The 27,418-nt window shown below is 65.4% G+C and overlaps 2 protein-coding genes and 1 long non-coding RNA gene across 3 annotated transcripts; 1 reads left to right on the top strand and 2 right to left on the bottom strand.

The window, feature by feature from the left end:
- The first annotated feature begins 23 nt into the window (after positions 1-23).
- Positions 24-17,639, top strand: Slc43a1 (solute carrier family 43 member 1). Its single transcript, XM_087203655.1, has 14 exons — positions 24-317; positions 5,451-5,628; positions 5,708-5,763; positions 5,848-5,924; positions 7,951-8,043; positions 9,712-9,845; positions 10,156-10,313; positions 10,944-11,090; positions 11,162-11,197; positions 11,319-11,457; positions 12,548-12,689; positions 12,957-13,030; positions 13,560-13,683; positions 14,265-17,639. The coding sequence occupies exons 1-14, from the start codon at positions 164-166 to the stop codon at positions 14,364-14,366; spliced, it is 1,614 nt and encodes a 537-aa protein (XP_087059781.1). The 5' UTR covers positions 24-163; the 3' UTR covers positions 14,367-17,639.
- On the bottom strand, positions 1,777-6,362 carry LOC147820743 (uncharacterized). Its single transcript, XR_015448271.1, has 2 exons — positions 5,909-6,362; positions 1,777-4,512 (listed from the first exon to the last, which is right to left on the bottom strand). It is a non-coding gene; the product is annotated as an uncharacterized LOC147820743 (long non-coding RNA).
- Positions 17,609-26,597, bottom strand: Rtn4rl2 (reticulon 4 receptor like 2). The gene is made up of 3 exons (XM_087203660.1): positions 26,373-26,597; positions 22,460-22,935; positions 17,609-18,732 (listed from the first exon to the last, which is right to left on the bottom strand). The coding sequence occupies exons 1-3, from the start codon at positions 26,401-26,403 to the stop codon at positions 17,962-17,964; spliced, it is 1,278 nt and encodes a 425-aa protein (XP_087059786.1). The 5' UTR covers positions 26,404-26,597; the 3' UTR covers positions 17,609-17,961.
- Positions 26,598-27,418: the final 821 nt, after the last annotated feature.

The raw sequence follows: 27,418 nt of genomic DNA, 5'->3' as shown, positions 1-27,418 counted from the left end.
GCTGCCGGGGGCGCTTGGCCGGGTGAGGGCTAAGAGCGCGGGGCTCCCGCCGAGCCCGCTTCCCGGCCGGGCTTCTTCCTGCGGCCCGCGCCCTCCACGTGGCAGCCGCGCCGCGCGCGCCCGAGCCCGGTGACCGCGGAGAGTGCGCGCGCCCCGGCCCGGCATGGCCCCCGCGCTGGCGCAGGCGTACCGCAGGCGCTGGTGGATGGCCGGCACGGCCGCGCTGGAGAACCTCTTCTTCTCCGCCGTGCTGCTGGGCTGGGGGTCGCTGCTCATCATGCTGAAGCGGGAGGGCTTCTATTCCAGCCTGTGCCCGGGTAGGTATGGAACGCGGCGGGCAGCGGCGCTGGGCCTGGGCAGCAGGGCGCGGGTAGCGTCCTGTCCACGCTCAGCCTGCACGGGGGCGTCCTGTGGGCCCCCAGATCCTGCGGTGAGAGCTGGAGCTGTAACCCCGACAGCCTCCAGTCTCACACGGGGTGTGGACTCCTAGGAGAGCTGCACCTACGCGGGCTCTGGCATTCCCAGCACTGGGGAGGCTGAGGCAGGAGGATTGAAAGTCCAAGGGCAGGCCAGGCTACATACTGAGACCCTGACTCAAAAACCAAGAACCAGAACAAAACAGAAGCGGGGCCCCTCACTGGGCGAGGAGCTTGCTTGCTTGTTTTTTCTTTTTTTGCCGTGCTGGAGCTGAGCCACACCCCCAGCCTAGGGATTAAGAAATGGGGCGCTTTTGCAGCGCCCCCATGGTGGAGCGTGCGGGCCTGTGCTCTGCCGGCCGCGGGGTCGCTCGTGTGCACCACGTTAAAGCCCGCTTTCCTCCAGGCTGGGTAGGGGAAGGGCTGCAATTTCCTTCCAGTGGCCTTGGCTGGGAGTTGGAGGGAGTGGGGTGTGAACTCCCTGGGGCCACCACCGCCAGCGCTGCAGGGAGTCCCCGCTGTCCCAGACTCCTGGCTCCCGGCTGGGTGCTTCCCGGGAGAAGGGCAAGAGCAGCCCGCTCAGTGAGGAGCCTGAAGGCTGTGCACCTGGCCCCTCCCCCGCCCCCTGCTCCTAGCCTCCCTGTCCTGGAGCGGGCTTGGAAGGGAGTTGAGCTGGGACCTGCCCCCCCCCCCCCGCGTCCCCAAGCCAGCAGTCAGCAGTGTGTCCCTTCCCAGGGTGCTGGGCTTCAGTACTCGTAGAGCGGGGCCCAGTGTCATAAGTGCCCTGGCTGGGCAGTCCAAGCGTCCTGGCCTCACAGCTGGGGCGCAGCTGTGGGAGAAAACCAGTTGCCCAGGCTGGCTGGGGGGAGGTCTTTCTCACCCTGCACCTGGCCTGCCAGGGTTATCTGTGGGGAGGCGACAGGTGGCAGGGAGAGATAGGGTCCTGCCCACGCCCGCTGGCTGAAATCACAAAATCTCAGGGCGGGGCAGCCTAGCAAGGCCCGGCAGTGGCCGGAGGCAATGCCTGAAGCAAGGTGATAGGGCCGCGTGGGGCTGGGACCCCCGGGAGGCGGGAGGCCCAGTGCTGTGTCCTGCTGTCCCTGGGAAGGACCCGCCGCCTCTGCTGCCCGGGCGCTTGCTCCTCCCTGCCTTCTCCGGAGGTGGGGTTTCTCCAACTGGCTTCTCTGAAGATGAAATTATATCCTCTGTTTTGAGGAGGGCTGACGAATCCACACACCCGGGGACCATGACTGACTGTGTCACTGCTTACGATGGTTCTGTGGGTCCCCCAAACTCCTACCTCCCCTTTAAGGGCCCATCCCTTCACCTGTGCTTTTGAAAAACACGCTCAACAACTTCATATTTTTATTCATTATTTATTTAGTTATTTTGGAGACAAGGTCTCGCTATGCAGTTCAAGCTGGCCTTGAACTCACTACTTAGCCCAGGCTGGCCTTGAACTCACTGCAGTTCTCCTGCCTCAGCCTCCCGAGTGCTGGGATTACACCATCACATCTGGCTAACTTTTAAAAATTTTATTTATACTTAGGTTTTGTACTTTCAAGGCCTTTGCACTAAGCTACATTCCCTATCTTTTATTCTGACACAGGTCTGGCCAAGTGACTGAACTACCCAGGCTGGGCTCTAACTTTCTGTCCCCCTAGCCTCCCCCAAGCCTGGCAGTTGTGTCTCTTTTGGTACTGATCTGCATTTCCCCTGGGGCGTCTTTTCATCCGCTTTGTGGCCCTCGGTAATGTCCTTGACTGTTCATATCCTCTGTCCATTTTTCAGTGAGTCGTTTGCCTTATTCTTTTTTTTTGGTATCGGGGATTGAACTCGGGTCCTTGTGCTTGTACAGCAGGCGGTGAAACTACTGAGCTAAATCCCCGGCCCGTTTGCCTTATTCTTATTATTTTCCCTTTCTCTATTTTGGGAGCTGGGGGTTGAACCCCGGGCCATGAGCCTGCTCGGCACTGCTTGCCACTGTGCCAAACCTGTCCTTTTATCACTGAATTTCGGGAGTTCGTCATGTTCCGGACACGAGGCCCTCAGATGCCGGATGTGCGGGCTTGTCTCAAGGCCGATGTTGCTTCCCTGTCTCCACGTTGTCTTGGTCCCTGACAGTTTCCGAGCACTGGTGGAGTCCAGTGGATCCACCTCCCCCTGGCCACTCCATCTCCGTGCGAGTTTCAGGCCATGGCCTGGTCTGAGGTGGCCGAGGCTGCTCTGGGTCCTCATAGTCCCGTGGGCTCTGCTGTCCCGTAGGCCCTGGGTCTGCCGGCATCCTGGGTGTGTCCTGGGTCTGTCTCTACAGTCTGCGGTGTGCGTTTCCTTCCACCCGGGACCTGCAGTGGCCCCAGTGCCCTCGGGTACCAGTTGGGCTCTTTGGGGTCATGGGAGGCAACCCGGATGCACCCTCCTCCGCTGTCTGTTCTTGGACCTGGGAGAGGCGAGCATCCTCCCCCTCCGTCAGGGCGTCTGGGGGGCCCCAGTGCCATCCCTGTCCCTGTTGTGTCCCCGCTGTGCTGCCTAAGCACAGGCGCTTCTTGGAGCAGTTGTGCAGTGGCCCATTAGAGCAGGAATTAGAGCAGGAATCCTGTCCCGGGATTGGTGGTTTGGCTCCTGCTCAGGTGTGTTCGGGTCTCGAGACCTGAACCACTTAGCAGGCGTGGTGCAGGGACCCCTGGTCCCCCGCCCAGGGCTCCCGGGCTGCCGGTTGGGGGATGCTGTTCTGGCCCAGCACCCTCTGGAGCTCTGTGACTCCAAGTCTGTGAAACGGAGTGGACAGTTGTCACCTCACTGCTGCAGAACCAGGAGAGGGAGTCCAGTGATGTCACCTAACAACTATTAAAGGGCTCAGAAACATGGAACGTACTGTTGGGGTTGTCATCCGAGTGGGTAGGGGTTCTCTGGCCAGCCCCTATGTCTCAGCTGATTACTGGCTACTGCACGGTGGATCAAGCAGTCCCTGGAGTTCACCAGGTGATTGCTGGTTTCTGGTGAGAGCCGAGTCCTCACTGCCCCTCTGGGATGGCTTCCTAACAGCTCCACCCTGCAGAGGGGTGACCCACAGCTCCGAGCTTGCCCCCGAAGATGCCCGACTGGACTGGGGAGGAGCAGAGGGAGGGAGGGGCTTGCTAGGGCTGCTGAGGCTGTGCCGGGCCACTCGGGCCGCAGCAAGCCATTCCAGGGTTCTGAGTGTCAGGTCAGGGCCAAGGAGACCGCAAGAGGGGCGAGCAGACCCGTGTGCACGCGGGGCTCCCCGGAGCTGGCCCCCTGAGGCAGAGCGTGCTGTCCCCTCTGCAGACGGTGACAGAGCCCCAGTTTCCCTGGCTGTGCTCCAGGAACCAGGGTTTGACTCCAGGTGGCCGCTTAGCTGGGATCCACTTCCTGGGTCTCTCAGACCTGCTCCTTTGCAGCCGCCTTCTCGATGTCACCGTTTCCGTGTGCACAGGTGCTGTTGTTAAAGTGCAGTAGCCTTGAGATCTTGGGTTTGACGCTAGATGCACACGTCTACATTTCCCTGCGTCCTTCTAATAGTCACTCACATAACCACACACCACCCAAGCCTGCTGGGCCGGCTTCCCTGCCTCCACGTCCGCCTCAGCGCTAACTCACTGACTGTGTCGCCCGTCATTCGTGAACGCCTCTCCCAGGAGGGACCCCGTGGAGATACCTGTTTTCATTCCTTATCTCCAACCGCAGATGAGATTAAAGCCTTAAAATGAGATTAAAGTTCACTTAGCGGCAGTGAGTGGAGAAACAGATGTCTGGGTCTTTAGAGCCCACCCTTCGGGGGTGGGGGTGTCAGAAGAAACACAAGTGAAGGGGAGGGCATCTCACTAAGTTGCCCAGGCAGGACTTCAACTTGCAGTCCTCCAACCTCAGCCTCCCGGAGTGCTGGGATGACAGGCGTGCGCCTGATTTCTTTTTGTTCATTTCACTTTTGGAGCTGTCATCATGACAGTGTGTGTGTCATTTAGCACGCAGAGGGGTTACATGACGTGAGAGGTCATCTGGAGGTCGCTCTGTGGTAGCCAGCTGGCTTTGGCTAGCCCACTGGAAGGAGAAATTTTGGCCTTGGACATCCTGTCTTCTGCAATAAACAAGACGCAGGCGGGTGGAAACCCTACTGGGTCACAGACACACCCTCCCCGCCCCTCCTCCCCATGCCGAGGGCCAGGGCTGGAGGCCCAGTGGCTTTGCTCCCTGGGCCGATCAGCTGTCAGGTGACCATTATTTTCCTCTTATTTGCAGAATTAGGGATGGAATCACCCAGGGGCTCTGCACTGAGCTACATCCACAAATCTTTTTACATTTTTTCATTTTGAGACAGGGTCTAAATTGATTTATTGCCCAAGTTGGACGTAAACTTGTGATCCTCCTGCCTCAGTCTCCCCAGAGTGTGAGATACAGGTACACTGTGCCATGCCTGGTTTATATTCACATTTTAGGGTGTGGTGAGAACTAAATGAGATTCCCCATGGAAAAGGCCAGCTAGTGGGAGGCTGTCATTTGATTGTGAGAGACTTAGGGGGAGGGATAATTCAAATTCAGTGACCGAGAATTCAACCTGCAGGGTCCTTTAGGACAACTGGACATAAAGGGACTGTTTTAACTTGGTAAATACTTTGATGTCCATTATCTCATTTGAGCTAGGTTGTTTTGTTTTGATACTGGGATTGAACCCGGGGCCTTCACCCTGAGCTACTTCCCCAGCTCTTTTTTAAAAGTTTTTATTTTGAGACAGGGTCTCACTGAATTGCTAAAGTATCCAGGCTGGGCTGGAAATTGTGATCCTCCTGCCTCAGCCTCCCAGAAGGCTGGGACTAAAGGTGCGTGCCACCACACCCGGGTCTCCTTTGGGGCAGTCGAGCCTCAGGCTGAGGGTGTATGTGACCCTCCTGTGTACGGAACACCCCCACATCCACCCGATCAGAGGCTGGGGTTTGACCCAGGACCCCAAGCCAGCTGCTGTCCCGTGCCCAGCGCCTCCTTTGCCCTGTGTTGACTCCTTCCTCCCCCCCCCCCCAGCTGAGAACGGCACCAATGCCACCCAAGGCGAGCGGCAGCACTGGCCCAGCTGTGACCAGCAGGACGAGATGCTCAACCTGGGCTTCACCGTGGGCTCCTTCCTGCTGAGCGCTACCACGCTGCCCCTGGGCATCCTCATGGACCGCTTCGGCCCGCGGCCCCTGCGGATGGTGGGCAGGTGAGGCTGCTGGGCGGGAGGCTGGGGCGCTGCGGGGCGGCGGGGGTCTTGGGTCAGCACCACCCCTGTGTCCCCGCAGTGCCTGCTTCACGGCGTCCTGCACCCTCGTGGCCGTGGCCACCCAGGACACCGAAGGTGAGCGCCGGCCCCCGCTCGATGAGATGGGTGGGGGCTCCCGGTGACCCCGGGCCCACGCCTCCGCTGTCCTCCCCCTCCCAGCCCTGTCCCCGCTCATCTTCCTGGTGCTGTCCCTGAACGGCTTCGCTGGCATCTGCCTCACCTTCACGTCGCTCACGGTGAGTGGGGCCCGAGCAGCTGCGTGGCCGGGAAGGCAGGGGGTGCGGGAGGCCCCGTGGGCGCAAGGGGCAGCGAGACCCGCGTGGCAGCCAGGCAGGGGAGGCTGTGCCTGCGTGGACGAGGCTGCAATGCGCGCGTGCGTGTGTGTGCGCCCACACGCTGGGCCTGTGCGTGCCCAGGCACTGGGGCTGCGCGGGGCGAACGGGTCCTTCTCCCTCACCTTGCACGAGAGAACCGGGAGCGAGCGGGTGTGTGGCGCTGCCTGCCTGAGACAGACGCGGCCCACCAGGTGTGAGGTGCGCGTGTCAGCGTGTGCTTACGCGCGTGCAAGGTGAGGCTGGGGCGCGGGGTGGGAGGATGGTCCCTGTCCCTGCTCGGTGTTGTTTACCAAACTGGGCGTCTGGCTGAACCTCTCACCCCAGCAGCCGCCTCTCACTCCACGGGACATTTCACAACTCTGAGGAAGCGGCTCCCGGCACCCCGCCCCTCTCCGCGGCTGCCTCAGGCTGTGCAACTTGGCTCAGCTCCCCAAATCCTTTCTCCCAGGCTGGAGGCGTGACCTCCGGCTCCGCCCACCACTGTAGTCTCCAGCCAACCGTAGGTCTCCGTGGCAGACTCCTCTGGCCCCACCCTTGTCCCCGCCCACCTCTTTAGGCCACCCCTCCGCTGTCAGCTCCACCCCCAGGGCTGTAATCTCCAGCCAATGGTAAGGCCTGGTGCTGGCCCCGCCAACCCCACCCCTCGGAGGCCCTGCCCCCCTGCTGACATTCCCCCCTTCCCGGGGCTGTAATCTCCAGCCAATGGTAAGGCCTGGTGCTGGCCCCGCCCAGCCCCACCTCTCCCTGGCCCCGCCCCCACCTGTTGCTGGTCTCTAGCGGGATGTCCGTTGGCACGCAGTGCCACCCTGGTGGGTGCCACCTGCAGTCCCGTGCTCACGGCACATCAGTCCGGGTCAGCCCATTGTTAGCCGGCCCAGCCTTGCCTTCTGCACAGCGCCCGGCTGAGGCAGCGCCCCCCTCCCCCGCCCCGCCCCGAGCGTTGGGGGGGGCCCCTGCCTGGGACTCTTCCCTGGTGTCCTTGGCCCTGCACCTGGCAGACAGAGGGCGAAGTCTGAACTGCAGCCCAGGGGCCACTACCTTCTGATCAGGGTCTCATCGCCGTGCCTCTCAGAGCTGCTTGGCTTCCCCTGCTGAGCCTCGGTTTCCCCTGGGGGAGGGCACCGAGGTCGGTGTGGCGTCTAAGGTCCTGGTCTCTGTGAGATACGTGGCCAGGGGAGGATGTGGACTGGTGGGGCCATGACCACGGGTGAGGGGACTCGGGCCCCCTCCTGCCCTGCGCAGGATCTGTCCTGGTTCCCTAGGAGCTGGGGGCTGTGGGCTTGGGGCCACCAAGAGGCTCAGGGCAGAGTCGGCCACCAGCGGTCCTGGTGGACAGGACGTAGGGGAGCAAGTCTACCACGCTGACGCTGAACTCGGGGATGCGTCCTCCCCACTTGGCTTCGGTTTTCGCGTCGGTGACGGGGTTGGCACCGATAGATCAGTGTCCTCAGCACCGCTCAGTGAGGCATTCAGGGGCTCATGTGGCCAGGGGTGAGGGTGTGGCTCATCTGTACAGTGCTTGCAGGAGACCCTGATTTTGGTCCCCAGGCTCCCCCAAAGGTAATGGGGCTCCGTAAGCAACTCACTTGGACAGCCCTAGGACGAGCCAGTGTGAACAGCTTTCTCGTGGGTGGAGGGCGTTTCTGGGCACTGAGTGTTAGAAGGGCAGAACCTAGTTCCCCACGAGGGTTTTCTGGTGACTTATTTTGGTACCGGGGATCGAACTCGGGATCTTGTGCTTTCGAGGCAGGCACCGGAACCACTGAGCTAATCCCCGGCCCTCCTGGTGACTTTTCTCCTGGGACTCCAGGGCTAGTGTCCCCGGCACTCACTCTGACACTGCAGGCCAGTGCCTCGGCTTTCCCGGGGAAAGGGGAGCCCCGGGCGGCGTTGGGGGCCACCCTGCTCAGGGCTGCTTCCTCCCCAGCTGCCCAACATGTTCGGGAACCTGCGCTCCACTTTCATGGCCCTCATGATCGGCTCCTACGCCTCCTCCGCCATCACCTTCCCAGGGATCAAGGTACAGAGCTTCGGGGGGCCGGCAGGGTCCCCTTGGGTGGCTTTTTGGCTTTGGCACGGACCCAGGTGGGGCCAGGGAGCAGCAGCCTTGGAGACCTGCCACCTGCAGTCCCCACGCTGGCCTCCCTCTCATCCGTAGGCTTTCTCTGCTGCCCTGGTTGCCCTCTAATCCGTTGTTATTGGACCGGGGGCGGGTCTTGGCGTTGTTTGTTGGTGTCCTGAATGAAGAAGTGAGCAGGAAACTCAGAAAGCAGCGAGAATCAGATTTATCAAAAAGGAATAACAAGAGTAAGCAAAAAAGCTGGTTGAGACACCACGGCTGTAATCCCAGCACTTGGGAGGCTGAGGCAGGAGGATCAATGCCAGTTCGAGGCCAGCGTGGGCTACACTGCAAAACTCTGTCTCAAAAAAAGTAAAATAAAAGAAAAGAAGTAACACATGAGTGCAGGTTTACCCCACAGCGGGGAGTGGGCCGGTGAGAAGAGCTCATGCCTCTGCTGGCAGGTCTGGGCTCCTGGGTGGGCAGGAGTCCTCTGTGATGCAGCCCACTCTCGGCTGCAGAGTTGACCACACAGGGATTTTAGAGGGCGGACCCGGGGTCCAACCCACAGTGCTAAGGAGGCCAGATGTAGGCCGGTCGCAGACCTTGGCTTGCGAGTGGCTGGGGTGGGGGACAGGGTGACCCTCACCTGCCTCTCCCATGTTTTGATGTAGCCGTCCTTGTCCCTCTGCTTCTCCCAGGGCTTCGTGTTGTTCTCCTGTCTGTGCCCTCGCCTGCCTCAGTGCCTTCCCTGGGGTGCGGGGTGGGGACCCCCGGAGGCTTTGCTGTTCCCGTGGTGTCCAGCCCTTGTGATCCCCAGCCTTGTCTCCCTCTGGGGAGCTGAGGACACGGCTGAGGTCGCCGGGCCTGGGCAGGTCAGCCTGGCGCCCCGGCAGTGGGGACACCACGTCTCCTCGCCTGGGCCCCCTGTCCCATCACCTGCCGGCTTAGCTGTGCCTTGGGCTCCGCTTCCTCAGAGGTGCTGCAGAGCAGCGTGGACGTCTGGGGGAGCCATGTCCTCCCTTCGGGGTCTGGCCCTCGATACTTTCCTGACCCCCAGGCCGGAGGCTGAGGCAGGCAGGTTCTGTCCCTGCAGGACTGGAGCTTGGAGTGGGAGGGCGAGGACAGGGCCGTCTCACCCGGGGCACCTGTGGCCAGGTGCCTGCTTCTCCCAGAGCCTGTTCGCCCTGGCATCAGGAGGCCTGGGGTGGCACTGGCGACCCCTCCCTAGCCGCCCCGGGGACCCCTGGGAAAGGGAGCCAAGCCTTGCCCTGGTGGGGTCTGCCTCTGCCCAGGGGTGCCAGGAAGGAGCAGGGAAAACACAGCCGGCCTCTCGCATGACACAAGGTGACATTTCTGCGTGAAAATAAACCCGAACTTTTACCCAATGGTCACGAGATTCCAGGATTCCTGGGGCAGGTGCAGCCGGGCCAGCACTCGGGGCAGCGGTCCATCCTCGGGGGCTTGGGTGCGGGGGCAGGGTAGGGTGGGGTTTTGGGGTCTGACTGTCCCTGGCTTTGGTTTCCTGTCGTCTGCAATCGGGGTGGCAGAGTGGGGTGGCAGAGACCCCAGGCCCTGGCTCCATGGGACAGGCCCGGTGGCCTCCTCACGGCCGGCCGGTCCCCACAGCTGATCTATGACGCCGGTGTGCCCTTCGTGGTCATCATGTCCACCTGGGCTGGGCTTGCCTGCCTCATCTTCCTCAACTGTGCCCTCAATTGGCCCCGGGAACCCTTCCCCGCCCCGGAGGAGGTGGACTACGCGTGAGTGGCTGGTGGGGCTGTCACGGGGACTTTCCTTCCGGGGTTGGAGAAGGAGTCAGAGTAGGAGGCCCCTGGCAGTGGTATCGGAGGCCACGGGGACCCCAAAGGGGGGCCTGGGCTCCCCAGGTTTGGGAACAGCTTGAAGGGGGACTCCCCAGCCCCATTCTGTTCAGCAGGGGCAGCGGTGAGGCCCGCAGCTGGGACCCTGGGTGCACACCCTTCACCCCCCTCCGGCCAGCCGGGCAAGGCAGGGCTGGGCAGGGTGCTCTGGCCCCCACGCTGGAGGCTGAGGCTCGGTTTTGTGCCCCAGGAGGATGATGAAGCCCACGGGGCTTGGCCTGGACCACAAGCTCACAGGTGACCGCTTCTCCATCCACGCGAGAGTCGTGGGCCAGCGGCTGAGCCAGAGAGCACCCAGCCTGGAGGATGGGGCCGGCGCCTTCCTCCCAGCCCAGCAGCCCCCGGAGAGTGAGTGTCAGGCAGGCAGGTGGCCTTGGGCTCGGGGGTCCCTGTCGCCCGTCTGCAGTCCTCAGGCCCCGATGCAGCTAGGGTGCACTGCCCGCTACTGGTGGGGGAGTCCACGCTTGGAAGCAGGTGGCGGACTGGGGGCTCGGGTGGGTTGGGGAGCCAGGCCTGCTGCTGACTGTGGGCCGTGGGATCTGCTCCAAGCTCGGCCGGGCCCTGGTGCCCGGCGCCCCCTGCTGCCCACGGGGCGAGCTGCGCCCACCTCTGGGCCCCTTTCCAGGGTCCTGCTACCAGGCACAGGGTGGTGAGCAAAGCGGGGCTGAGGGCCATCACCCCCACTGCCACCCCAGTACGGTGGCTGAGGTGGGAAGATTGCCGGGGTCTGGGAGTTCAAGACCAGCCTGGGCAACAGAGCAGGATCCTGTCTCAGAGAGTTGCTAACGCCGTGGAGATAGTGAAGAGCGGGGTGCACGGGCGTGGTGGCGCATGGCTGTCATTCCGGCACCCTGGGAGGCTGAGACAGGAGGATCCCAACTCTGCAAGTTGGAGCCCAGCCTGAGGATGTAGCTCAGGGCTGGCAGGGACAGGGGAAAGGGAAGATCTGGGCCTCAAGGGCGTCCCCGTCGTCCCCAGAGTCCGTACCCTTGCGCAAGAGCCTGTGCGCCCCCATCTTCCTGTGGAGCCTGCTCACCATGGGCATCACGCAGCTGCGCATCATCTTCTACATGGCGGCTATGAACAAGATGCTGGAGTTTCTGGTGACCGGGGGCCAGGCGCACGGTGAGCGGGGCGCACGGCGTGTGGCGCGGGGGGGCAGGGTCCCCTGGCCACTCACCCCCCCACCCCCGCAGAGACCAGCGAGCTGCGGCAGAAGGCGGCCGAGACAGGTAGGGAGGGAGGCAGGGGCCCGCCCAGACACAGCTGTTCCCGGGGGGCTGGGGCTGGTGCTCGTTTGCTGGGGGGGGGGGGCGCTGCGGCTGCAGCTCCCACCGCTCGCTCCGCCCCCAGTCGGCTTCTACTCCTCCGTGTTCGGGGCCATGCAGCTGCTCTGCCTGCTCACCTGCCCGCTCATCGGCTACATCCTGGACTGGAGGATCAGGGACTGCGTGGATGCCCCAGCCGGACCCGCTGCTGGCGGACGCGCCAGGTGACCCTGGGCCGGGACCGCGAGGGGTTTCCGTCCCCAGGCCTTGCACATAGGGGTCTCATCTCCCTGCACTCTCTCCCCACTCTACAGACGGGGAAGCTGAGGCCAGAGGGGCGTGGCTTGCTTAGGAATAAGAAGAGCTAGCTGGGCAGGGCGGTGCAGGCCTGTCGTCCCAGGACTCAGGAGGTTGAGGCAGGAGGATCGCTCGCTGGGAGCCTAAGGCCAGCCTGGGCTACACCTTGAGGCCCTGTCTCAAAAACCCCAGAAACAAAAACCCGAGCAAATGAGAAACGAAGAAGAGCTGGTGTCTGTGCTGGGGATCCTAATGTCCTCGCTGCTCGGGTGACAGTCACACTGCAGGCTCCAGAGCCGGGAGTGCGGGGCTCGCTGTGGAGCCCCCCAGGGTGTATCAGCTACCAGGGTGGCGTAACAAGTCACCCCCCACGCAGACGCCCAGGGCGGGAGGCATGGGCGGGGCTCTGCGGGCGTGTGGGAGCCCTGGGTTCCATCCCCAGCTGCAGCACAAAACAGCGCAAGGCTTCACCCCGTGGTGCCATGCTGGGGGCCTGGGAACACTTAGCCAGTGCCTCTGCCTCAGTTTCCCTCCTCGGGCTGTGCCAGGGCTGTGGTGACCTGAGGCGCGGCAGTGGGGCTGGCAGAGGTGGCGGGGCTTCTGTAATTCGGTCTCCACACAGCCCCATCACTTGTGGGTTCCATGGGCAGGGCCTCACCAGTCTCTCTCTCTGTCACACTGGGCATTGAACCCAGGGCCTTTGGATGGAGCTACAGACCCAGCCCTTCGTATTCCTTATTCTGAGACAGGGTCTCCCTAAGTCTCTAAGTTGCCCAGGGTGGGCTGGCACTTGGGCCCTCCTGGCTCAGCCTCCCAGAGTGGGGATGATGCGTGCACCCCCATGCCCAGCTGGCTCTGGAGATTCCCAGCTCCAGGCCAGCCCCCTGGCTGATGCCGCTGAGGTCGAGAGGCAGAGTTGGAGGAAAGGTTTTCTGCTCCCCCCTGCAGGGCGTGGGGCCAGGAGCCGGGAGCCGCAGGGGAGGTCGAGGCAGGGACCTGACATCCCGTTCTCCGCAGGGGCCGGGCAGCTGCCATGTCCACTAAGCCGCGCTACTGCAGGACCCAGAAGCTGAGCAACGCCATCAACGCCTTTACCCTGACCAACCTGCTGCTCGTGGGCTTTGGCATCACCTGCCTCGTCGACAGCCTGCACCTCCAGGTACCCTCCGCCCCCAACGGGGTGGGCAACGTCGTAGATGTAAACCAGAACAACACTCTGCCAGCACTGGGGACTGAACTCGGGTTCCCACTCAGCCACACCCCCAGATCTTCTTATTTTGACACGGTCTCCCTGCGTTGCTCAGTCTGGGCTCATTGAACCTGGGATCCTCCTGCCTGAGTCTCCCAGAGTGCTGGGATGACAGGTGTGCGCCAGCAGCCCCGGGCCACTGGGCTCCTGACCTCTTCACTCTCCTTCCGGTTTCAGTTTGTGACCTTCGTGCTGCACACCATAGTCCGCGGGTTCTTCCACTCGGCCTGCGGAGGCCTGTACGCTGCTGTGTGAGTCGTGGCCCTCCGCGCAGAGTCCACTTTCGGCCTCCTCCTGGATGCTGGTCTTGGAGGCCATCTGGTCCCCACTGCTCCCCAGGGGACCCTGCTGTTGACCTGGCCACCCTGCTCCTGTGTCCATGGTCCAGCCTGGCCCTGCTCATCTGCAGCGCCCTCTCTGGCTGTCAGGACCCCTTCTCCGAGAACAAGCCAAAGCCTGTCGTTTTTATTTTTTTGGTATGGTGCATTGAAGCCCCAGCCTTGGCAGCGAACTCTGTCTCTAGCCCTTTATAGGACTGTTTTGTAAATGTGAGACAGGGTCTTGCTCAGTAGCCAAGTTGCCTGGGCTGGGCTGTCGCTTTCAATGCTCCTGCCTGAGCCTCCCAGTGCTGGGTTGACAGCGTGTGCTGCTGTGGCCCACCTGGTTCCTTGTGTCCTCTCCAGCCTGGAACCCTGTCCAGCACCCAGGGGGGCCTGTGAGACGCCAAGAGGTGGGCATGGGGCGGCGCTGGCCTTGACGCCTGCTCCCCGCGGTCCCCAGGTTCCCATCCGGCCACTTCGGGACGCTCACCGGCCTGCAGTCGCTGGTCAGCGCCGTGGTCGCCCTGCTGCAGCAGCCGCTCTTCATGGCCATGGTGGGGCCCCTGCGCGGGGAGCCCTTCTGGGTGAGAACTGGGCCCGGGGGTGGGAGAGGTAGCCCACGCCTGTCATCCCAGCACTGCGAGGCTGAGGTGGGAGGATTGCAAGCCACAGCCCACCAGGACAGCTTAGCGAGACCCTGTCTCAAGATAACTACAAAGGACTGGGCTGCGGCTGTGGCTCAGTCCCCAGTGCTGCAAACCGAAAAACAAAACCAACCCCCCGCCCCCCCCCCCGCAATTGTCTGGCTTTTGGATTGTTTTTTTTAAAATTTTTTTTTTTTTTGGCTTTTGGTTTTTTGAGACAGGATCTCCATGTGTAGTTAGGCTGGTCTTGGACTCCCTATGTCGCCCAGGCTGGCCTTGAACTCACGGAGACCCTCCTGCCTCAGCCTCCAGAGGGCAGAAAATGACAGGCGTGGGCCACCAGGCCCGGCAGCTTCTTCACTTGCCCTGCGGCAGTGCTCCCGAGATGGGACACTGAGTCCCACCCTCTCTGCCATCTGAGACCTCGCTGTCCCCGCGGGCCAGCCCCCAGCCCCGGCTCAGAAAGGCACAGCGTGGTGTCCGGCCTGGGGCCTCTGACTCAGTTTCCCTTCCTGCCGCAGGTGAACCTGGGCCTGCTGCTGCTCTCGCTGCTGGGCTTCCTGCTGCCCGCCTACCTCTTCTGCTACCGAGCGCGGGTCCACAGGGAGCTGGCGTCGGCCTGAGGTCGGCCAGGCCCGAGGCGGGGCGCGCGGCCCTGGGAGCTCTCTCTGGGCACGGGACTAGGAGGGGAGGGGCTGGGCCAGGGGAGGGGCTGGGCCGGCGGAAGCGAGCAGAGCGGAGCCGTGTTTGTCGCGGCGCTGCCGAGCGAACAGATGGCTGCGGAGGAGGAGGGGTGCGGGGGCCGGAGGATGAGGAACGAGGAATCTGACGCCCGAGTCTCCCAGGAGAAACCCCCTCCCCATCTCCCCCGTCGTGTGGGGCGGGCCAGCGCGGGCTTCCTCCAGACCCCTCGCGCTCCACCGCGGCCCGTGCTCCCGGGGTTGATGCCACCGGGAGCCGCCGGGTCGCAGGGGTTCACGGGGCTAAGGGGGCGGCGGGAAGCGGGCTCGGGCTGGGAGCGAGTTCAGGGATCGCAAATAGCAAAGGGAAAATGTGTTAATTGGAACTTTATGCAGATGAGCTGGGACGGGGCTGGGAGTGAGTAGGTCAGAAGGACGAGGACCGCTGGGTGGCCGGGCGGGGCAGTGACAGGCGGACCCCGCCCCGGAAGGGGGTGACCGCCCGGGGCCCCAGCACCCGGGCTTCGCGTCACCCCCCCACCGTCCGCCCCACGCGGCCTAGGCCGCCACGCCCGAGACCTGCCGGCTACGTCCACCGAGACGCCCGAGCCCACTCCTCCCCCAAGGCCACCGCAGCTTTGGGGCCACCGACCCCGTCCCCAGCTCGGGGTGGCACTGGGCACGGGACAGGAGAGGGGAGTGGGGGCCGGGGAGGGAGACAGACAAGAATCCCAGCGTTTGGGAGGCTGAGGCAGGAAGGTCCCCACAAGTTCGAGGCCAGCCTGGGCTACACAGCGAGACCACGTCTCAAAAAGCAAATAGAGGGCTGGGGATTTAGCTCAGTGGTTTCGTCGCCTGCCGCGCAAGCGCAAGGACCCGAGTTCGATCCCCGGTACCAAGAAAAAAAACCCCAAATAGAAAACCGAACTCCTGGAAGATCAGAGGGGGAGGCCACGCGGCTGAGGCCGTGGGAGGATCACCAGGTCTCCTCGGGAGCCCGGGGTAGCGTGCGGGCCACCTGCTGCCTGCTGGCCCCTGGCGGCGCACACGGCCGTGCCGCGTCGGGTTTCGAGCCCTCCGATGGCCTGGCCGTGGCATTAAAGATGCATGGACAACCTGAGCCTCCGGCCCCGAGCCCACGGCGCGCTGTGGCCTGAGCAGCTTAGGCCTAGGGCGGTATCTGGCGCCCATACCGGCGACGGCCGCCCAGAGGCGGCCGAGGGGGCAGCGGTTCCCCGCGTGGCGGCAGGAGGCGCAGGGACATCGGGGGCCGAGGTGGGGTGGGGGGACCTCGAGTCCGCACCGCGGGGCAGCCGGGCCCGGCCGGGATCGGGGGCCGAGGCCCAGGAGAGGCCTCGCGGTTTAGGGAGACTGGGCGGCACCCGCAGGATGTGCGCGGAGTCGGGGAGCGGAGGCACAACACTGCAGCCGGAGAGGAGGCCCCGCGTGCCCCCCCGGCCGTTTCCCCTCCACCCGTGGGCATAAGGAGCCACGGCGGGTTCTGGAGCGACACCATACACGCGCGTTTTGGTGCCGTGGATATGGCCGCGGCAGGCTGGCGGAGGGGGGGCAGGGGCCCGATGAGGAAACCCCGTGGAGATCACAGCCACTGTCCTGCGGCAGGCAGGCATACGGTAGCGAGCAGGAGCCAGGGAATGGGAAGCCCGGCAGCGGCCGGGAGCGCCGTGGAGGACACGGGGAGGAGGGGGAGGAGGGGCGGCGGCCCCGGCCCGGAGTCTGGCAGCGGCGCGCGGGGGCGGGGGTCGAGCTCGTCGTCCCGTCCCCCCCCCCCCGCCGGAGCCCGGGTGGTGGTTGGGCTGGGTGGCCTTGAACGCCGCCGCCAGTTCAGGCGCCAAGCTGGGAGTCTGGTCGCTGGGGGGCTGGGGTCGCTCGGCGCAGGGTGTGCGTGCTCGGGCGCGGGCGGGCGGCCCGCGCGTGCGTGTGAGCGCATGTCCACGCGTGGGTGCGCACGTGCCGGCGGCGGGGTCCGTCCGGGGGCGGTGCCTCCCTCCAGCTCCGCGGCTCTAAATAGCATCTGGGCCCGAGCTCGGCCATGAATATTTCACGGCGCTAATTCCGCGACCTGGGCTGCTGTGCGCTTCCCAGCAGCCCCTCCGCCGCACGGCTCCGCCTGCCTCGGCTCCCAGTCCCGCCCGCGAGCACAGCGGGTCAGGGGCGCGGCCTGGAGCCCCCAAACTCCCCAGGCCCTGGCCCGCAGCGACTCCCACCAACCCCCACCGCCGGGCCTGCCAGCCCAGCACTCTGGGAGGTTGAGGCAGGAGGGTCGCAAGTTCCAGCCTAGCCAGGGCCGCTCAGTGATTTAGCAAGACTCTGTCTCAGAATCTAAAAACAGAAATGAAAACGGGCGGGGTATGGTGCCGTCCCCAAGACTGAAAGAAAACCCTGGGTCGGGCGCCAGCGCACCGGGACCTCAGCGGCCTCCTGCAGCGCGCACTAGGTGGTCCTGCCCTTCGACCTCGCCTCCCACGCCCGACGACATCGACGTCCGTTGTTGTTTTTCCAGCGCTGGAGGTTGGACCTAGGGCCGTGGCCCCGAGCCGCACCCCCACCCGTTCTTTGCTTTTTTGAGACAGGGTCTGGCTAAGCTACTCAGGCTGGGCTCAACCTTGCGATCCTCCTGCCTCAGCGTCCAGGAGTGCCCGGGGGGGGGGGGATAGGCCCGCACCGCCATGCCTGGCTCAGGGCTACATCCTTAACCCTAAGTGCGCGCGACCACGGCCCCTGCTGTCTCCCGAGCCCCGCCCAGCCCTCAGCGGAAGTCCTTCGGCCCTCCTCCACACACCGGAAAGTCCAAGCCCCTGCTCAGCCCTCTGGCTGGCCAGGAACCCAATTTGGGGTCCTTGTCCTTCCACCCCGCTAGCTGCTCAGTCTCTCTTCTCTCCTGCTTGGAGAAATGCTTCTCTGACCTGCTCCATCTCTGATGCCTTCCACCCGGAGTGTCCACAGGGTGGCTGAGGACAGCTGTGCAGGTTGTGCACTGCCCAAGGACGTGCAGGCCCCGCATCGTCTGGCTGTCAAGACTTCCCCCACCCGGGCTCCCGCTCCCAGGATAAAGTGGGGTCTCTAAGTCTTCTCTTTCTCGACTTCCCCATGGCCCGGGTCCTTGCCCGTCTAAACTCTGCTCCCACTTTTGACGTCTGTAGCCCCAAACAATCTTCCAGGAGTAAAATAATAGAATTTTTAATAAATTTTTTTCCGAAACAATTTCTTTTGATCGTCGTCACCAACAGGAGCCGTGGCGGAGAGGAAAGCTCTCGCAGGGCCCTAGAGAGTGTCCAGGGTAGACTCAGGAGAACAGTGCTCCTCCGGCGGCGGAAGGCCGAGGAGGGCCGGGGGCAGCGGGGTCCGGGCCGCCTGGCCCTGGCGGGGACGCCCCTCCAGGGACGCCCAAGGCTGTGCTGGTGGAAGATACTCTACGGACAGCAGCCCCCGGGGTCCTGCAGCCCCGGGATGGGGACATAGCGCCGCGCCGAAGGTAAACTGAGGCAGCGAGGCCGGAGGCGCGGGTCCGCGGCCGTCAGAGGTGTTGCAGCGCCAGGACCAGCAGGCAGAGCAGCGGGGAGCGCAGCAGCACGGGGGCGCGCGTGGGGCCCCGGGAGTCTGCGGGCACTCGGCATGTGGGTCCCGGGCACGCGCGCCCGCCACCGTAGCCGCCCCAGTAGTCGTCCTCGGTGGGCGCGTCCCCGTCGGCGTCCCCGGCGTGGCGCTCGCTGGCGTCCGTGTCCTCGGCCGGGAGGTCGCGCGCCAGCGTGGCGGGGGGCGCGGGCGGCGCGCCGGGCTCGGCCACGCCGTACAGGTGATTGGAGGAGCTGTTGTCGCGGGCACGCCCGCTGCTGCCCACACCGCCCCCGGCCGGCCGCGGCCCCGCTGGGCACGCGCGGAAGTCGGCGTCACGCAGCGCACGCAAGTCGCGGCCGCGGCGCTCGGGCGGGGTGGCGCAGGTGACGTCGGAGCTGGACACGCGCGCGCGCTGGAACCAGGCCCAGAGCGGGCGTGCGCGGCAGTCGCAGGCCCAGGGGTTGGCGTTGAGGCGCAGGAACTCGAGCGCGGGCAGGTCGGCCAGCGCCTCCCCGGGCAGCGAGGCCAGGCTGTTGTTGAACAGGTAGAGGATGGTGAGGCGGCCCAGGCCGCGGAAGGCCGCGCGGTGCACGCCCTGCAGCCGGTTCCCGTGCAGCAGCAGCCGGTCCAGGCCGCCCAGGCCGCGGAACACGTGCTCCGTGAGCAGTCGCAGGCGGTTCCCGTGCAGGAACAGGTGGCTCAGGTTGGCCAGGTCCGCGAACAGGTCATCCTGGGGACGAGGGGACAGAGGGGCCGCTGAAGGGGGACCCCCCTCGCTGCGCCCCGGGGTGACTCCTCCCGCCCCACCCACTATACCTCGGCAATGACAGCAAGACGCAGTGCCATGAGGCCCCTGGCTCCAGCCACTCCTCCCACAGCCCACCGCCCGGCCGCTTCCCGCAGCAGCTCTGCAGTCCTCGTTCCTGAGGGTCTTCAGCGGTGCTGGCCTGGCTGCCTCTGGGTACCGAGTGGATTCCAAAAGCTTCCGTTTCAGGTCACTTTGACCTTGGGGAGGAGCCGGAAGCCATACGGTGCCAGATCGGGTGACTGAGGTGGGAGAGGACGCAGCGCCGTGTTTTTGCAAGCTGCCTTTCTGCTGGATGGCGCTCAGCAGCAGCCTCACCATATTTTTGATCACGCCTCAGGAGAGGACTCCAGAGCTGCTGCAGGAAGTGACGACAATGACGGGAGGAGTGTGCGCTAAGCCAGCGGAGGGTTTTGGTGGAGATTCATGGCAGTGCGTCCTTGACTGTAGTAAAAATATTACATTTAAACACACCCTGTGCTTTTGGGGCAGCCCAGAACCGCGCATGTCCCCAGGCTGCCCGGTCAGGTGGACGCAGTGCCCAGGCCCGCGTGGTGAGAGCCGAGGGTCTGGCTAAGCGTGCACACTGGGGGCCAGGCTTCCCTAGTCCAGGCCCTGGGTCTGTCAGTAACTGACAGTACCCGGCAGGCTGCTCAGTACCCGGGCCACAGTTTCCAGCCCTGGCTCCTAATCCAATTCTCTTGCCCTGCTGCGTTATTTTGGGCAAGATTTTCTTTCTTCCCTCTGGTCCTGGGGTTTGAACCCAGAGCTTTGGCACTGAGCTGTCTCCCAACCCTTTTACTTACTTTATTTATTTATTTATTTTTTGGTACCGGAGATCGAACTCGGGTCCTTGCGCTTGCACAGCAGGTGGCGAAACCCCTGGCCCCTCTTTTACTTATTTTAAATTCTACCTGAGACGGAGTCTAAGTTGTCCAGGCCTAGCTCAAACTTGTGATCCTCCTGCCTCAGCCACCTGGAGTGCTATTACAGGTGTGCACTGCCACACCCGGCTACGGACACACTTTAGCTGTGTACGCGCGATGCTGCATTTGGACCAGGAAGCAGGACCCCCGCCCCGTCTCCCAGGAGCCCTGGGGACCGGAAGTTCTGCCGCAGGTGGGGGGTCCCCTAGGGTGGGGACCTTGGGGTCACATGACCCACGGGCCCTGTGGTGAGGTCAGCGGACCGGATGCCGAGAGCATCGGGTGCCCACCCCTCTCCGGCAGGGGGCTCCCGAGTGGCGGTGGTCAGAGGTCTGGTTCACCGGGACAAGCACATTCCTCGCAGTCACCTCCACGGCTGTGGTACTAGCCCCCTCCGCCTCCCGGGGAGCCCCAGCGCCCCGCTGGAGAGGGCGCCCACCCCACCTGCTGTGCCTGTCCCTCTGGCCTGGCTTCTGCCCGGCTGACGTCCGCCCCCGACTCCTGTCCAGGTCCCCAGCGGCCCCTGCAGCTCCCCTAGCCTGGCGCCTCCTCCTGACCACACAGACGGCGGACCCCAGCCCCTTCCCAGCTACGGGGGCCCTGAGATCCGCGAGGCCTCGAACTCGTGGGGATCCTCCCGCCTCAGCCTCCAGAGTGCTGGGTTTACAGGTGTGCACCATGCCCAGCCCAATCAGAAAACTCTGAAATCTCTACTCCTCTGGAGTCGGAAACCCTTTGAAGGTGGATCTGAAGCGTGAGTGTAAAATTCTGCACCAGCAGACACTGCTCCAAGCACAAAGTTTTCAAACCAGAGGCAGCCACCTTCGGGCTGTGCAGGGTGCAGTGGAGCAGACGTCTCAGGGCGCGATTCCTCCGCCCCACGCGCCCCGCCCCTCGCGTCCCGCCCCTCACCCAGCCCCTCACCCAGCCTGAGTCGGGCAGGCTCCAAGCACAGCTTTCAGGAGCTGCCCTTGTATTCGGGGCCCAGCCCCCGGAAGTGCATCAGGCTGCACCTGCTCCCCAAGGGTCCCTGTGGCCCGGCCACGTGAGCTCAGACGGAGCCCGCCACACACAGCCCGTGCTCAGCCACCTGTCTCCGGCCTGCTAACAACGAAGAGAACCCACTCTCCCACAAATCCGGGTGTGCACGCCTGTCATCCAGCACTCGGGAGGCTGAGGCAGGAGGATTGCTTCGAGTTCCAGGCCAGCCTGAGCTACGTATCTGACCCTGCCTCAAAAAGAAAACCCGAAAACCAAAAAGCCACTCTCCCAACAGAGCTGCAGGTGTGACAAGAGGTGCCGAGTGTAAAGCATGTGGGGATCTGGTGAGAAAAGACAGCAGAGTGTTCTGCCCTCCCAACCTGGGGAGCATCCCATGGTGACCTCGTTTTCCAGGAGCTGTGGCACTGGGGACACTTCAAGGCCAGGTTAAATGAAGCTCTCCCCACCAGTATCTACTCAGCGCTTACTTGACCCCAAGCACGATGCTAAGTGGTTCACGCATCATGCATCGTTCATGTGTTTAACGCTCAGGCATCCCCTGAGGTGGTGTGCCTGCAGCCCCATTTTACAGACGGGTAAACCGAGGCCCAGGCTAATGTGATGCACTCTGGCCGGGCGTGGTGGTGCACGCCTGTCATCCCAGCACTCAGGAGGCTGAGGCAGGAGGATTGCTGTGTGTTGGAGGTCAGCCTGAACCACACAGTGAGACCCTGTCTCTAAAAAAGAAAAATGTGACGCCCTTGTGAATGGCAGGGCTGTGACCCCATAAAGTGCACATCACCAGCCTGCTGCTCACTAAGTGCCTGTGTCAGTGTGGCCCAGGCTGGCCCTGAACTCACATGAATCCTCCTGCCTCAGCCTCCCCAGTCCTGGGATCACAGGTATGCACCACCTCGCCCAGGAACGCTAGCATGACTTATGCAGTAACAAGGCAGGGCGCATTCTCCCGGACCTGTGCTCCTGACTCCTTGGGCTCCTCGTGGCCACACCCCTACTGCCTGCCTGGTCCGTTACTGTGTTCTCAGCACCTAGCGGCCCAGGGTGGTGCTCAGTGCTTGCTAAGTCATTCTCACTCGCTCCTCCCCGTGTCGGGGCCTCTGTTCCCATCGGACCCTGAGCTGGCGGGGCTGAGAGACAGGGCTCTAGAAAGGGCGAGGTCTCCCGGTCCTTGTGCCCAGGGCCTTGGAAACAGGAGACCCCAGGGGCGGTGGCTCCACCTCCTGCTAGCCTGTAAAGGGGGCAAGAAAAGTGAGCCACGGAGGGCTCTGGGCTGGGGTCCCAGGAAAGGTGGGGTTTCCCAAAGGCAAACAGGGAGAGATCTGCAGAGAGACCTGCAGTGCCAAGTGGGTGTGGTGCCGCATGCCTGCACTCCCGGCACTCAGGAGGCTGAGGCAGGAGGATCGCTGAGAGGTCGAGGCCAGCCTGGGCTACACAGTGAGTTCAAGGTCAGCCTGGACTACCTATTGAGAGCCTGTCTCCAAAATAAATGAATAGAGACATCCCCACCCCCAGACAGACTTGGGCTCAGGGGAAGTGTGGGGTGTGGGTGTGCGACAGGAGACACAGACAGGAGGGCGGAGGCGGACGGGGGAGGCAGGGGAGGGAGAAAGGCAGAGAGGGACGGGAGGGGACAGCAGACAGGCAGGGAGTTAGAGGTGGAGAGGGACGGCACCCCAGGAGAGGGCAGGGCAGAGCAGGGCGGGAGGCTGGGGCAGGAGGCTGACCTGGAGGTGCAGCAGGCTGTTGTCCTGGAGGTAGAGGTACTGCAGGCTGACCAGGCCGCGGAAGATGGTGCTGGGCAGGCTGCTGAGCTGGCAGCGGTACAAGTGCAGCGACTGCAGGCGCTCCAGGCCCTGGAAGGTGTCGGGCTCCAGCGCGCGCAGGTGCCGGTTGTCCCCGAGGTCCAGCTCCTCCAGGGCCTGCAGGTGGCGGAAGGTGCCGGGGTGGATGGTGGAGAGGTTGTTGGAGAACAGCCACAGCGTGAGCAGTCGCGGCCCAAAGGTGCCAGGCCGCAGTGCGCGGATGAGGTTGTTCTGCAGGAAGAGCCGCTGCGTGGCGGGCGGCAGGGCCAGCGGCACCGCGGAGAAGTTGTTGGCCTGGCAGCTCACGGTGGGCGGGGGCGCGTAGCAGGTGCACAGCATCGGGCAGCTGGGTGCCGCGGCGGGCAGGGCCAGCAGCAGCAACAGGCAGGCCGGGGGACCTGCGGGACAGCGCCGGGAGGTCGGGCCTGGGGCGGCTCCGAGCCCCCCCCAGGGCTCTGTGGGGGCCGCGCACCTCCCTCCCGGCACTCGCGAGGCTGAGGCAGGAGGACCGCTGGGCTATGTACAGGGCAAGACCCCGTGCGGCACCAAACACCCAACAAAACCCTGGGAAAGCCAAACCCCCAGGAGGAGCCCGAGGGAGACAGCACGGTGATGGCGACGAATTTGGAGCAGGGACAGTCGCCCTCCGCTGCTCCTGTCAGTCCTCCGAAGAGATGAATGTCGCACACGGCCTCGGGCGCTGCGCGCCTCGGCCCCCACTCGCAGCAGCTCCCTCACATCCACTAGACGCCACCAGCACCCTCCCTGCTGTCACCACCGAAATGTCTCCAGACGGTCACCAAATGTCCCCCGGGAGCGAGCGCGGCCCACTCGCCAGAGCTGACTCGGGGCGCGTGCGGGGCGGCCGGGTCCTGGCTGTCTTCCCACGTGGCCCGGGAGGACCCCGTCCCTGCCCGGGGCTGATGCCCAGGGGACCCCGGGGAGGGGAGCCTGCACCCCGGAGCCAGGCAGTCGCCCCTGCACCCGCAGCGAGCGCCAGACCGAGGCTGCAGCTGGAGCCGCGCCTGACGCGCACGCTCACACCACGAGGGCAGGAGGTGTGCGTGGCCCAGACGCCCCGCGGGCGGCCTCTTCCGGGCGCACAGGGGCGCAGAGTGGGAACCCCACGGCCCAGCGTGGGACGCCGGCGCCACCCCAGGACCAGCGGGCGCGTGCGTGGAAAGCGCCGGCCGTCCTGCGGGAGCGTGTGCACGCGCGTGTGTGAGCGCCGGCCCCGTGCTCGTGTGGGCTGGCGTGATGTCATACGTGGTGACACAGCGCGGCTGCTCCCACCCTTCACACCGCCTCCGCGTTTCTCGGCCCTTCTCACCCCTCCCCCGGCGGCGTTTCACGAGCACCCTCTCCGAGTTTCTCAGACCCACGTGGGGCGGAGGAGCGCGTCTCTCAGCCCTGGTCCCCGCCGGAGCACAGGGGGTCCTGGGTGTGTTTGGGGCTCCCAGCTGGAGCCACAGAAACCCTCCAGGTTCCAATGTTCTCTTTGGCTCAACCGGGCCCAGAGAGGGCAGGCGAGCCGCCAAGGTCACACAGCGAAGTGGCGCAGGACGCAGGGAGAAGCGCCTCCTGGCGCCCAGCCAGGCCACGCGCCCTTCCTGCCAGTCACCCGCGCAAGCCTCTCAGGGCTCACACCCGAGGAAGCCAAACGCTTCCCCCATCCCCTAATCCCACTCCGATTCCCCAGCTCGGGGTGACTCCCGTTGGGCCCTGAAGGACCGACAGAGGGGTCACGGAGCCCCCAATCTCCGGGAGTCGGGCCGTGGCGCAGGCCCCTCACCCGTCGGGCCAGGGGGCAGAGACCCCCCCCCCCCCCGCGGCCTCCGAGGGGACCCTGCGCGGCCCCTTCGCGACAGCTGCTGCGCACCGGTGACTGTTGCCATTTCTGGCCGCGCGAAGCAGCTGTAACCCAAGGAGCCTCATCCATAATTCAGGCTGCGGCTCGGCTTGCGCTGGAGGCGGAGAAGGCCAGCGGGGGCTGGGGCGCGGGGCTCGGGTGCCGGCCAGGGGCCGGGCTGCCGCGGGCACCCAGTCTCTGCTCCTGCGTGCGGCGCCCCCGTGTCCTCTGTACCCTAGCCCTGCTCCTCGCACCTCCCACCTCTGTCCTCCCTCCGCCCGGTGTCCTCCCTCCGCCCGGCCTCCTGAGTCCCTGGCCCAAGCCTCAGCTGCTGGGCACCTGGGGCGAGAGGTGAGGGTCAGGGCTCGATGGGGGGCGCCTCGGGTCACAGGTGACACATGGGGGGGCAGTCAGGCCTCAGCCACCTGGTGGCTTTATGGGAGCCTCCCTGTCACCCTCCACTTCCTTCCAGGAGGACGAGACCCTGACAGTCAGCAGGTGGGCCCGCTGCACGTCAGCCAGGAGACCTACTGTGTGCAGGCCCCCTGGGCGTGCACGGTGACTTTGCTGTCCACTCAGCGCAACCCGCGGAGGCCAGCTTCACCTCACCCGACCACAGAGCAGAGCAACGGGCTGGAGCCAGGAAGGGCGCAAGCACGGGTAGGACGCAGGCAGGACATCAAGGCCAAGCCCTGCTGTGCAAAGCTCAGGGAGGCCCTCTCCCGGCCTTCACGAAAGCACCCCGACGGGAGAGATGCTGCCCTTGAGGGGCGCTGAGGACAGACCTGCTGCCCAGTGCCCGGGCACAGCTGGCTATTGTCAAGGCAGGAGGGAGACTGGGGTCCTGCTCAGCTGTCCGCCCTACCCGGGCTCCCACGGTGGCTGCTCCGGGGGACAGCACGTTGGGCACGGAGCAGAGGTGACCGGTGTCCGGCGTCTGGCTGGAGCTGGCCAGGGGGGCGTGGGCAGGGCAGGGCCGGACCCCGACCCGGAAGGTGGGCCAGGAGGTGTCCATTCACCGGGGCCACCGAGCTCAGAGCGCGGAGCTCGGAGACAAGCCCTGGCCCAGCCCCGGAGGCCAGGGTCGGTGCAGAAGGAGCAGGCGGGCAGGAGGCCGCCCGGGGCAGAGCGAGGAGGCCGAGGGCGGGAGGTAGGTGTTGGGCTGGGGGGGGGCGGGGCGTCGTCGTCTCTACGCCGAGGCTGCTTCCGGGCGGGGCAGGGGCGCTGGGCAGATGCTGAGGGGGCCGGGCAGCCGGGTGGAGGTGGCAGAGACGCGGGTGACGCAGGGGCCAGGGAGGCACTGACGCGGGCGACGGGGGCTTAAAGCCGGCACACACAGCTTCGCACTCTGCCAGAATGTGATGCCCCCCAAAAGCAGCCGCCGTGGGGTAGCACCGACGAGCTCATGGGGACGGCAGCCCCGACCAGAGGGGGCCACCGCGGCGGTGCCACCCTCTGCCCTCGCCCGAGTTGGAGTCGGCGGGTGGCCGCGCTCGCTCGGAGCCGGGCGGCCCACGTGGAGCCTTTGTCTCGGCCCCGGCACCCCTCCCCCTCCCCCCATCCGGATGGGTCCCCACCTCTCCAACCCCGGGCCCCTCCACCCGGCCTCACCGGCTCCCTCGCGGCGCCCCCTCCCGTCGCGCTCCCGTCCAACCCCCCCCCCCAGCACTCTCCTCAGCTCCCCCACCCCACCCCACCCACGCCCCGCCCCGGCCTCCCCGCCCGGGACCCCCGGCCCCGCCCGCCGCCCTCCCGGCGCTCGTCCTCGCGGGTGACCCCAAAGTGCTGAGGCGCCCGGAGGACTTGCTGAGTCGGCGCTTCCCGGCCGGCCCGAGTCCTCCGCGTGCCCGAGCAGGTGGCGCCGGACCGGGAACCTGAGCCCGGCCCCCGCCCCCGCCTGGCCGGCGGTCACGAGCTCCGCGCACCCCGGGCGCTCCGCTGCCCCCCGGCCCCCCAGCCTGGGCCGCGCCCCGGGTCCCTCCCTACCTTGCAGCCGGCGCCGCCGCCCGGGCAGCATCTTGTCCCGACTCGCGAGGGCGGGGGCTCCCACGCGCTCCCACGGCGCGCGGCCGGACGGCGGGGACCCGCAGGGCCGGGGGTCCCGGAGCGGCGAGGCCGGGCCGGGCCGGGCCGCTACCCTGCGCCCCCTGGGCCGCGGGGCTCTGGAGGAGCCATGGGCCCCGACGGCAGGGACCGGGCGGGCGCGGGAGCCACCGTGCCGAGCGCGTCGTCCGTCCGTGCGCCCCGCCGCTCGCGCGCAGAGTGCGGACCGCGCGGCTCCCGACCCCGCCCGCGCCGTGGCTCCGCCCCCGCCGCGCGCCGCCCGCTTAACCCCTTCCTAGCCGCGGGGCGGCGCCTCGGCCCTGGTCTCAGCGTCTGATCCCGCCGTGGGGACCCTGGGTCTGCGTGCCAGCGCCTCCGCCGCGAGCCCCGGAGACTCCCTTCTGGGGCTGCGGGACGGCTGCGGCGCCCATGGGCTCATCCAGGGTCCCTTCCCCACTCTGGGGCATCCCACAACACGCAACCCTCTGCTGCGGCCCCGGTGGGGGGGGGCCCTAGGAGGTCCCTGTCCCTTCCAGCCCGGGACCCCGCGTGCAGTGCGCTACACCAACAACAGTAGACGCCGGCGCGCTTGGTGGCGCGCATGTGGTCCCAGCACTCCGGAGGCTGAGACAGGATTGCTGCGAGTTCGAGGCCAGCCTGGTGTATACACAGTGAGCTCAAGGCCGGCCTGAACTACACAGCGAGACCTTGCAGCCAAAAAAACCTTCAAAAAACAAAAAAGGAAAGTAGATGCTGAAGTTTGTGTGCGCGCGCGGGGCTGCTCCTGCAGGAACACTGGGCGCTGTCGCGCAGCCTCGCACGCCGGCCCAGGAGGGTGCGTGAGTGCGCGCGGGGCCCCGAGTGCCGGCTGTTGTGCGTGTCAGTGCTGTGGGAGACACGAGGCTGCGCGAGGGGGGTGAACTCCTGAAAGCGTTTACGCGCGGGGCAATCGGGGCGCAGTGCGACACTGCGTGTCTGTGCCCACGTGG

This window comes from Heterocephalus glaber, unplaced genomic scaffold (assembly GCF_053883595.1).
Source record: "Heterocephalus glaber isolate CG9 unplaced genomic scaffold, H.glaber_assembly_v1.0 deba00001805, whole genome shotgun sequence".
Taxonomy (NCBI): Eukaryota; Metazoa; Chordata; class Mammalia; order Rodentia; family Bathyergidae; genus Heterocephalus; species Heterocephalus glaber.
Note: the sequence above shows the minus strand (reverse complement) of the source record. Positions and strands in the feature narration are given on the sequence as shown.